Source organism: Gallus gallus, chromosome 9, assembly GCF_016699485.2.
Source record: "Gallus gallus isolate bGalGal1 chromosome 9, bGalGal1.mat.broiler.GRCg7b, whole genome shotgun sequence".
Classification (NCBI taxonomy): domain Eukaryota; kingdom Metazoa; phylum Chordata; class Aves; order Galliformes; family Phasianidae; genus Gallus; species Gallus gallus.
Genome location: NC_052540.1, coordinates 5,869,027 through 5,881,501, shown reverse-complemented (window position 1 = coordinate 5,881,501; position 12,475 = coordinate 5,869,027). Strand labels below are relative to the sequence as shown.

Below are 12,475 nucleotides of genomic sequence, written 5' to 3'. Positions count from 1 at the left end.
TGGCTAACGGTACCCTCTGGTCAAAGTTGAACTGACTGAGCTGCTGCCCATCTCTTAATCTACCTTAGATTTTTATCACAATGAAGAGGTTCTTTTATATTATTATTTTGAAGACTACATTTGTTACAAACAACAATAATATTCCATGGATTAATTTACAGTTCAGATTTTTTTTGAACATGCATCATTTCCACAGGAAAAAAAAATAACATCAACATATTCATAAAAGTGACAGCATGTTTTCTATCTTTATATGTTAATGACAGCGGGATTTAAAAAAAGATGGTATTCACAACTTGAAGAGTAATTTTCCATATTTGTAACGCTGTACAAAAAGGTTGTTTCTGTTACCAAGCCACTGCTTACTGATAAAAGCCAACAAGTAAACAAGAAAGACAGACAGTTTCACAATTTTGAGCAGAGAAATGGGATTTTATATTCAAGCCCCTGGAATTAAGCAGACTGACAACAACTGGGTTTTGCTGTGATGCTACGGAGCATACACACTTCTACGAACAGCTAAAATAACAATAATTATTTGGGAGAGTCTGTGGATGCAGTCAGAAGTTAATGAATATTCAGAAATTCTTACATTGTTTGTACTGTCTACTAATTCTTTACTGTGGTTTTAGCACAGCCAAAATAGTCAGAGGCTGGAACTCCACCTGCAAATAAAGCCTGACTTGCAGCTGCTTCTGAGACAGAGTACCTGTGTGCACAGAGCTGTGAAGAGATAGACTTGACCTTTTTAAAAAAAGGCTATCTGTAAGTCTATCTGGAATGTAAGAGAAGCTTAAGACTTAATGGGGACAACTTACTGAGATAAAATTATCCAGCTTATCCTTGGTACAACACGCTGGACTCATGCAATTGTATGAGCCTAATAAGGGTGATACAGTGAAGTGTTAGGAGCTTCACTTCCAAGGTGAAAAGGCATTAATCATCACCTCATTGCTCTGAAAGTCACCTCCTATTTCTCTGCTTCACTTCTCTATCAGTTACACAATGAACAGCTGAAGCCCCTGTGCTATTTAAGATGTTTATAGTGCTCTTAAGGAGTGACGTAAAGGGCTGTTGCTGCAAAAAAGAGTGGAAATAACGTTCTCTGTCTATCCCTGGTGGATAGGACAAAATCTAATGGGCTAAAATTGCAGCATGGAAAGCTCAGTTTAAGCATCATGAAAAACACTGCGTATGGTAAAGACTGGAAGAGACTGCCCAGGGAATCTGTTGCATCTGTGTTGGTACAGATCTTTAAAATTAGGACAGAAAACTATTTGTCAGGAATAGCCTAGGTGTAATAGGCCCTGCCTTGTGGTTTTTCTGACCCGTTTTTGCACATTACTGATGAAACAGAGTTGCTGTAAATGAAATATATACAGGCGTCCTTTCCAAATAGTGCTGCAAAGTTGTACAGCATTTTCTGATAGTTTCTTGTCATCACAGAAATATACCATTGTCAAATTGATTCAGCTGATCTCATCCTGTTTGTAGCTAAACCACTCCTAAGTGGAAAACCACTCAAGTCAGTGCCTTGAAGTGGTTTCCAGCTGACCCTGAAGGTCTATTTCATGTTCCATCTTTGTACGAGTTTTCATTGGTTTGGTGTTTATATTTATGATTCCCCCAATGGATTTTCCTAAATTAGATAATAAGTCAGCCCATTCTACAACCAACACTATGTTTCTTAAAAGAAGAACAAAAGGCTAATCTACGTTTCTACGGAACTTGCTGTTTCTTCATGGTTTTTTTTGTGATACTTTGCATAAGGCAACACTCAGGATGTTAACAACACTTCACAATTCATGATAATATTTTCAAACTGTGCTTTAAAACTATGTGTATAGAAAAAATGAACTTGGATAATAAAAAAAAAGACATGGGTATGCTCATATGATAGTCCTAAGAACCATGGTTTTACATATACTCTATCACACAATTCACAATGAATTCAAGAGCCTAAAAGACAGTTCACAGCAATATTGTGAAATTCTTCACACTCCAGTTACAAAACAAGCTGATCATATTTGTCAGCTAGCATTTCCAGAGACCAATTTAAGAGTTTTCTATATTTCCTGTCAATCCTCCCCAGAAACAGACCCGCTGAGGGGGCAACTGCACAGATTTCTTTCTCCTGTCACCATTTTTTACTTCAGATGCAAGAGAGCAGAGAAAAGCAGTGCTGAATGCATTTTCTTTTGTGACCACTCCATTAATAGGGGATTGACATGCACCATAACATCTGTATAACGCTAGAAGGGTTTGACAAGACAGTAAAAGATTTATTTTAGTAGCCATGGAGAGGAAAAAGGAAACAAGTGTTCAGAACAATGTTAAAGTTTTCAGAAGAGAAAACAGAGAAACTAGGAGCAGGTGTAAGCCACAACTAACTAAAATAAAAACAAACAAACAAACAAACAAAAAACAACAGAAGAATGGGTATAGAAAACAAAACCACTTGGAGCGAAAAAAATCATGGACAAATATCAGATGTCTTAATAACTTAGTGCTGCTAAGCAGCTAGCAGGTCAAAGATTCTTTGCTGAGAAGCAACACAAAATGTGTACACTGTATGTGCACTACGACAATTGAAAGGAGGAAGGTACTTTGTTCAAAGGATCCCTAATAATACACAACTAAGACCAGTTCTAGGGTATTCTTGCTGAACTCCGAGATCTTACACCGAGTGGTATGAACAGCCCTTTCTTGGTTCCTGTAAGTCAAGGCTGAATTTCTTGCATGAGAGGAAAAAAAAAAAAAAAAAAAAAAACCAATCTCATTCTCTGCCAGCATCTGCTATTAGCAACATACATCTTGTTATCACTATAATCCTGGAGACCAAGACGCTAGGCTACCTGCAGATATCTCGGTCCTCAAAACTAACTTTGATTTATAAAGCATAATACAGATTTAATTTGGAGATTAAACCTCTGACACATGGCTCCAGTGCACTCAATTTGAGATTGAAAGAATTGAAGATTGAAATTTCCAAGAAGCTGTGGATGTCCCATCCACTGCAGGGGGTTGGAACTGTGTGGGCTTCAAGGTCCCCTCAAAATTAAGACATTCCACAATTCTCTGATTTCTTTTTTTTTTTATTTTGTATCTTTCTTGTTGAAGTTTAATTCCCTTAGCTTAGTGAAGTTCAGCATGACACTTTCTAGTAAGACTTCTGTCCCAGAACTTGTCAGGAGGAGCAGAGATGAAGCAGCTGAGAGCAGCCTCTCAAGCCACATGACCATGCCTTCAGACCATGGTTTTCCTGTATTTATGAGTGTTGGACTCATTCTTTCTCCCAGTGTTGAGGTTAACATTAGAAATCTGCAGCCTATTCAAATATTTTAACTCTTCCCTGTCATCACTTCACTACTGATCACTTCACTAGAAAAAAGACCAGCAGTCCAATAGCCCTGGATCAATACAGGACATCTCCCCAGACCAGCTCTTTTTAAAATTTCTTTTCTTCTTGTGGCATTTGGTTGATTTCACAGATACTAAAGACTCACTCTTGCATTTACAGCATCACTTAAGAAATAATCCTGCTGTCTCCCTGTGACACCAAGTCAGTACAAGATCTATCCTGACCTAGAACTCTAGAAGAAAAAAAAATTGTACTAAACATGCTCCTGGCTTTCCCAGCTCTGGAATTTCAGGCTGCCATTCCACCTCATACTAAATACTTCCATGAATATTGTACAATCTCATGCCCACATAACTTGAAGAACTAAGCCTCAAGCTGGCTTTACTTGACATGCTACATTTTCTTTAAAATAACCGAACAGCAGCAAAGGCTGCAGGTATGTGAAGTTGTAAGTAATGTAGTCTAATATGTAAATACTCATGGGGTTAATGAAAAGGGAATTAAAGCCTTTGAGAGCTATGCAACGTTGGTTCTAACTTAGAAGAGAGGTTTGGCCCAATTTAATAGGTTTGCAAGCAAAGATTGCAGTCTAGAAAAAAAAACAACAAACAAACAAACAAAAAAAAAACAGGATTCTGAGCAAACTTTCTTCTTACTAAGGACCTCATTGACATAACAGCTTTGTTGCACCCAAATTTTGTCCCTTCTGGAAGAGCAGCATCTTCATGTTAAGTTTTAAATGCATTAAAGAAAGCTGAGAAAATACAGAATGGCAAGAATTACTGCTTCCTCCTACACTGTAAGGCAAGCTGAGCTATGCAACAAAGGCTGGAACCTTATTTCAACTATTGCAGCAGCTATAGCTCCAGAGGAAGAAACTACATACTTTTAAGCTTAATACATCTTGTTCAGGGAGATCCAAGCAGATATTTAAGTGTAAGCCAGAAACTCTGCCAACACATTACTGAATCTGAGCCCATTTTTGCAAAAAATAATTACTGGAAAACTGTTTCAAAAGGATAAAGTTTTTTTAAAAACAACTAAATAATAAAGATATTGATAGTGCAGAAGTGAAGGAACAGTTAGAGCTCTGATTCTCTGGAACAATCCTGGTACAATTTGAGGCTGTACCTCAAGTACCGTGTTCAGTTTTGGGCCCCTCACTACAAGTAACACACTGAGGTCCAGGAAAGGGCAATGAAGCTGGTGAGGGGTCTGGCACACAAGACTCATGAGGAGAGGCTGACGGAACTGGGATTGTTCACAGTCTGGAGAAGAGGAAGTTCAAGGGAGACCTTACTGCACTCTACAACTCTCTGAGATGTAAGGTCATGGCAAGGTGAGCGTCTGCCTCCTTCTCCCGTGTAACTAGGGGTAGGACTAGTGGGAATGTGTGCTTCCCACACCTAAACAGAATATGGCCACAGAAGAAATTCTACATTAAAATACTCTTACATGTAAGGGTAGCGAGTATTGTTAATCTTAGTTGTGTACATTTTTAGTTTGCACCTACTATATATAATCATACAAACTAAATTTTCCACAAAGACCTATAATAACATTAAGAATGTTATGAAGCCAAATGAAGTAAAGTCTAAACTTAAGACAGAAATAAGAATAAATGTTATTTCAACAAATTAGAGGAAAGAGCCTTTTAAAAAAAGAATATACAGAGGTATTTCAAAACAGATAGGGAATCCAGGCCCTCTGAGGAAATAAAGGGTTCAGTCAGAATTACAATGTTATGTATAGACTGTAGACCGTAAGGCCAAAAGCAAATGAATAAGTGGAAATGAACTGAAATATTAATGCCAAGGAATATACACCATGTATTTTCCTTCCCAGATGCCATAATACTTCCTGAAACTAAAAAAAAAAAAATCAAAAAATGAAGAAGCTGAATTAAAACTATTAACTAATGTAACGTTTTTATCACACAAGTCAGTCTGTGCAAGCAAGTTCAGTATTTCAAAGGATGGTATTCTACAGGAAAGGTAAATTGCTAACTCAAGAAAAATACGTTGATTATCCCAACACAAGAAACAAAGAAAATTATCAAACAATTAGCACACATTTTGAATAAGTATCAGTGGAAATAGTACATAATTAACATCCCTATAAGGTTCCCAAAGGAATAAAAGTGAAAGAGGCAATAAGCGTTCATACCAATAGAAGAATCTCCCGTAAATGAAAAGGATATTTTTAACTGTGGAAAGATCTAATTCCTAAATAACCATAGCTGAAAGTTTCATAGATTCAGTCCTTGCAAAAATAAAGTTTACTACTGGTTTTCACAAACATTTGAAAGAATGAATTGCATACACATGTGAAAGACAGCACTAAGAAAAAAAAATACAAGCTACACAAATATATTACAGATAACTGCTTATCATATGAAGTCTTATTCCACAGTTTTTGTTTTGAAATAGAGTAATATCTTAATGAACGCATAAACAAATAACTTGGAAACTACTTGGGTTTTTTTTTCTTTGCTTAAAAAATAGTTTGTGAGATGTGATACCATACCCTGATCATTTACATATGAAGTACTCCTGCTCTAACTATAATTAGTATGTCCCACATAGAGGTAGCTTCCTTATCTTTGAATGCATATTGATTACTTCTCCAGTAGCACGTGACTCAGTGTCATAGGAACTGCCATGCTATTTGGTGTTCAGGTTGCTGTGGCCATACTTAGATGCTCTTTGAGGTTTTTACCTCTGAATAAATTCATCTGAGTTTCCTCCACTGAATTTCCCCCAATGAATGTGTATTTGAGGAAGAAACATATTGCGTGAGGCCAAGAATCAGGGAGCACCAGGAGTCAAAAATCAATCTTGATCTTAAAATGGAGTTAAGCACATAAAAACATTAGTAAATCTTTGCCTTGCATGAAATTAGTTTATCCCATTATGCACTTTCAGGGGGAAAATAGCTAATACTTCTTACATGATGTTATAAAATACTTTTTGGGCCAAGTAGAATAACTTACTGCTTCCTGAACCTGACTGTATTTCACAAGAACATTCTGAGGCTATTCATGGAATATTTCACTAGCTCCTCGGCTTATACAAGATAAATATTCTTAAACAATAAAATATTTTTAAGAAATAGATGTTTTTAGGATCTTCATAACAACTGTAAAACCTTAATACATTCCCATATCTTCACAAGAATTACCCTTAATAAGGCAGGGAATTTAAGAGAAAACTTAGCTTAATGTGCAGAAGTACTCTTTTCTGCTAAAGTACACAGCATGACAGAATAAGCGTCGGGTTAATACAGGTTAAAATTTCTATAGGGCATACATCTATCATACAGTAATCTTAGCAATAATCTTCAAAACCTCTATTACATTTTCTGTCCAAATCTTGACAGTTATAAAGTACTAACACAGTAATATAGAATTTGAGCTCCTTTTAAATATTTGTCATGGAATTTGCCCACGGCCAGGTTTGGACCAAGGTGTAGAACAGAACTAACTACATATGATTACTTTAGGCAATTGTAATGACTAGCTTCTGTAAAACTATATTCAAATTTCATTATATGATTCCTGTGTTTTCATTAAAAAAAAGTCAATGGTGTAAGCCTGCTGTTTTGCAGTCACTTCTGCATCACAACAAATGAATAGACACATCTTAATTCAAGGTCCATGGGCCAATGGTCAAGTCCTCAGTACTCAAATGCAGCTTCTAAACATGTCCTTCAGATTGCATTCTTTCTGTTCCACAAATAAATTCTTTACAAATGCTAATAACTTTATAATGCAGTCCATACACTCAAATACTGCTGCTAATGCATTTTCCTACCTGCAAAGGGAACAGGTGCATCCTTATCCAAAGCAACAAGAGGAGGATCCAAAATTACGGTGTCATTATTTTCGGTTATGATTCCATGGTACGATGTCTCAATCCAGGGTTTATGCTTGTTCACTAAAGAAGAAAAAAATTGCATGATCAATTAATTTATACTTCATATACCACTAGTTTATCTTATCTTCTTTGAAGAGGAAACAACACATATCCAATATTACTACTCAAAAGTCACTTACAAGATCCCAAGGTTCTTTATAAACATTCAAATGTTAGACCAAAATGACACAAATACTGTACCACAAATAACTGATTTAAAACCAGCATTTACAGGCATCCCCTCCAATAATGACACCAAAACAAAAAGCCAATTTTCAAAATGCTTTTAATGTGTTCCCAACTATCCAACATAATTATGGTCAGATACTTTTAAAGGAATTGCTTTTGGTTGCAAAACTCTGATGCAATAAAAAAAATGTCCAAAGAAATACAGCTCTTGTCAAGATTCAGAAGCAAGTAAAAAGACAGGAAAGAATACTGTACTCCAGTCAACTTATCATTTTACATTAAAAAAAAAAATACCTAAAAGTACTTTTGTTCCCTAGTTATTTGGAAAAAAAAAATCTGGCTAACTGAAGTTACATCTTTTTCCTTCTTGCTCCTTTGTTTATCATTAGCAAATTGTGGTCTCAGGAAGAATGATCTGAGGCTCTTTTAAAGCTGCATTATTCTGTACTACAGTTAGTAAAATGAGAATTTTGAGTTAACTTGTATGTTGGAGTATATATTGTTTCAGAGGAAGTTATACTAATTTTCACAGTTTTTTGCCCATTTGCCAATAACTAAGCAATGGAAAGATTAAACTGGGGATATATCAAGGAAAGGCAAAAGGAAAGTAGGAAATTCAAATCTCTTTATGACTGGACAGCCAGAAGGAGAAACCGGTGAGTTTATATAATGAGATTCTAGTTTGCAGGGCAGTTGAAGTGTTTTATATGTATTATTTGAATAGGTGAATTGCAGAAATAGTTATATACATAAATATGCTCCACTTGTATTCTGATACCACTCCAAAAGTTTGATTGACAGAATAACAATCCATCTCTTGATTAAATGCAGATACAATTTAACAATAACTGAATCAGTAAACAGTAGTTTGCATGAAAAAAGAAAGTCCTTAAGCATCTAAAAATACCAAAGGCAGATTTTCCTCCTTACTGGTTCTGTTAATTGCCTGAGCTCTTACAAACAAAGCAAACCAATATAACAAACAAACAAAAAAACTTAACAACAAAAAGCATACCAAAATAATTGAAATAAATCCAAAAAAAGCACCAAATAAATTGCCTTTGTTCCTATAATAGATTCTGCGTAATAATTTTGATGACACTGTTGTTTAAGAAATTTTCTTAGCATTCAATGATCGCAACTCTACAAGCACTACCTTTTTTCCATTACTGTCCCTAGCTACAACAGCAGCCAAGTCAATGACAGCAACGTAATTCCTTATATTACATTAGAGTAGGAAGAGAAGAAAGTAGATTAAGAACAATTGCTGCAATTTAGTCCTAGACCTTGGAGACTGGCATAGCAGGAAGAAAGAAACAATAACATAAAAGCAAAACACAATGAAAGTTCTAATTATTTACAAGTTCTAATGACGTGCTTCTCCAAATGAACAGTTATGACCATATGAGATTCATGTAACCTGTGGCAACTGGTTTTTAAAAAAGAATTCAAAAGCGTTTCATTCTTTCCTACTCTAGCTACTGAGTCATATTTGAAGATACTTGAGAATTAAATTCATTTAAATACAAATTGGATATTTTTCTAGTGATGCCTGCTTTATAAACATGTCACTTCTCCTCCTTAATATACTTTCTTTACTTTTATATTGGTGTATCAAAATAAAAACAGCACATGCAATGCATCCACTTATCAACTCTTCTTCCTTAGAGCTGGATATGTTCAAAACAAGATTTTCAGTGACTTGAGCAGTATTTCCTTTGACCCTCCTGTTTTCTTGCTCTGACATTTAAATAGAAGAGCTGCTCTGAAAGTAATGTAGAAAACTACAGAAATCCCGTGAGACAAACTTGAATTATTTTACCCTTCTGACAGATTTCCAAAACCATATTTGAATAGCAGATTATTTTTTTTATTACGTGCATGTGTATATAGATAGATAATTATGCATACGTAATTTTCATTTTGAACCTCATTTGGCTTTAAATGGCTCTAATCAGTGTTCAAGTTGGTTTCTTTTCTCAGTTACATCAGAAAATTGAATTTTAGGTCAAGTTTCCAAAGTTAGAGCAATGTCACTTAGCATTTATTTAAAAAATAAAAATTAAAAAAAAAATAATAAAAAGTTTTATCCTGTTGTCTTCTTTATACTATCTGAAATAGAACATTCAAATGGAAAAACTGAAAAATGAAATTCACACTGTATAAAAAATAACATCAGACCTAATATACAAAATGTTTATTCAGGGCAAAGACTAACATTATCATTTCAAAAATTGTTATAAACTTTAAGATTAGGAGGGCATGCAGCATTTACCTTAAAAAATGGAAGTAGAAATGGTTACCAAAAAAAACCCAAAAAAAAAACAACCCAACCCTGAAACGTTTTAATGTTCCTCAACAGTGCTTACAGTTACCAACTGTCCATGAGAAAGCAACAGTAAAAGTGCATTTTGCATTTGTTAAAGGTGATGGAGCATATCTGTATAAAGGCTTGCACACAAAAGTTTCAGGAACTATGAGTAGTGCACTATACAGAAACAGAAACTCAGTAGAGCAAAGCAGCATGAAATTCAGCTGATCAGAGCTAAAGAGCAAATTCCTTTTCCTCTTGGGCTATGTTAAGTTGCAGAGCACTGCTATGGTTTAACCTGGCAAGTAACTAAGCACCGCAGTCATTCGCTCACTTCCCTACCACCCTGGCAGAAATTGGGAGGGAATCAGGGAAAAATAGAAAGTAAAATTTGTGGGTTGAGATAAAACTATTTACTAAAACAGAGAAAAGAAAAATAATACTATTTATGACTATATATGAATATATATAACAAGCAATGCACGAACAATTGCTCAGCGTTCCCCGAGCCCATGCCCAGCTAGTCCCTTGAGCAGTGGAAGAGGTCAATATGAACTTCTACCCCCTCCATCAGAACTCCTTCCGCATGATGATGGCATGGAATATCCTAGTGGCCAGTTTATGTCAGCTGTCCTAATTCTGTTCCTTTCCAGCTCCTGGGCCCCTTTGCAAGAATGGCCTTAACTCACTGTACAACACTGCTTAGTACAAACTGTGAACATCAGTGTATTATCAACACTGGTTTTCTCCAAGGACCAAAAACACAGCATCACACCAGACTCTCTGAAGACAATTCTATCCCAGCCAAAACTAAGGCACACACTCCTAGAGTAAACCCAAAAATAATTTTTTATTATTTTTTTCCTAAATAAAAGATCTGCATCTAAGGAATGAAAGCATTTGATTGATACATGCAGTACAGAATAAGTGTTGCTCTTGATTCATCAGATGCCTTTTTCTTGAATTTTTCTGTCTAGATAAAAGTTGAAATCAGTACCATGCATTCACGAATTCAAACATATTTAAGACATACAGTTGACACATACCAGGGCTATGTGGCATTTTTGTTTTCTAAACTATCCTTGCCTTCCCCTACTTTGTTAGTCATTCATATAAAATGTTAATGTGAATAATTTCTAGAATCTAAAATAAGACAATTCTCTTTTTCATTAATTACAGTTAGAGGTCAATTCATTAAAATTTGTACGCACCATTTACACTGCATTTTCATTGTCTGTCATACCAAACATTCTGATTACAAACTTTTGGATGTAATTAAACCACCGTGGTAGAAAACTACTACTCTGTGTTGCATCTACAAATGCATCTGCCTTGAAAAAGAACAAAGAAAAAAAAAAAAAGCTAAAGAGAAACAAACTCATTTTGTAGAGTCCACAGGAACCCCCCATGCTTCCAAGAATGTGGTCTCGAAAGCCTGATCAAGGACAGAAGCCAGAACAGAGCAGGAGGAATACCTGCTGGGAAAAAAAAAAAAAAAAAAAAAATTGTGGCAAGCCCCTGCTTTCTTCCTTGGTGTCTTTCTGCCATTCTCTGCACTATGCCCTGTGCGTCACCCTTTCCAGACAGCCCTCTCAATATCCCACTCTACTGTTCACCACCTGATAAATGGTTAGAGAAACTACTACCAGCTCATGCCAAACTCACTCACAAAGGAAGATTCCATCTGAGCACTTTACACCTTCCCAGGTGGCCCCTGGGAAGCAGAAACCAAGAGAAGAAAATCACAGATAAGACATCAATACATTAATAAGTGGGAAAAGCAAGTATAAAACGCATTCCCTGAGCTCTTTGCCAATCTGCCCAAAGCTCTTTCCTGCATGTATGACTGCAGGTATGCAATCTACTCGCTAGCATCAACAGAGCTAAAAGGTGACTACCTGTTTTATCACACTGCAAGATGTGTACAGGGCTTTCCAAAGACAATCATAGTCTCTGTAAATTAGATTTTCCAAGTCACGGTGTCCACAAATAGAGCTTCAATTTGTCAGTGCAGAAGTAATACCATAACTGGACCACGATATAGGCTATATGTCTGTCTTACAAGGAGCAACAAGAACTATAATCCAAGATAGGCACTACTAGGGAGCTGGGGGTGAAAAACAGGAGTACAAGGAATATAGTACAATAGCTTTTCTAAATTTTAAATGTTTTCTGACTTAAAATACCTAGAATATTATACTGATCAAAACCAGCACTCGATAGAAGAAATATGAAAGGAGAAAAAAGTGAAGCTTGGTAGTTGTAGCTACAGACACTAAGGTAGAGTCAATACTGCCTAGCTGCTTTAACTGATTTTGAAGCTAAAGCTTTCAGTAGCAAGTTAAGAACTGCTTTATGAATACAAATGTTTTCTTTTTTCCTTTTCCAAAATAGCAGAACAGATCTATTTTCCATTTAAACACGCTGATATGTTCTCTCATCTCTAGCTTAAAGGGTTTGTTGATAACACTATAATCAGCAGAAAGCTTAGGCTTTCTTAACACTCAGATCAGCTCTTTAAATTCTTTTAACTGTTGAATTCAATAGGCTTCACCTCAGCCTATTGGAATCCTGTCTATATGACAAAGGTCCTCCTCTAAAATCAGTTAAAGCTGGAGATGCTTCTGAAGCCTTTAAATGTATGCTTAAAATTTCACTCACTTCTGTAGAAGATAAACAACTGAACTTCGTACCTTATGC

General features: G+C 35.8%; 1 protein-coding gene across 4 annotated transcripts in view; it reads right to left on the bottom strand.

Annotated features, from left to right (window-relative positions):
* The window catches only part of CLSTN2 (calsyntenin 2), a 304,706-nt gene that overhangs the window by 170,920 nt on the left and 121,311 nt on the right, over window positions 1-12,475 (bottom strand). For all 4 annotated transcript variants that reach the window (XM_015277049.4, XM_046898580.1, XM_040705896.2 and 1 more), the window contains exon 2: window positions 7,174-7,296. In XM_015277049.4, coding sequence (XP_015132535.2) covers window positions 7,174-7,296 — 123 coding nt within the window. The remainder of the gene's footprint in view (window positions 1-7,173; window positions 7,297-12,475) is intronic.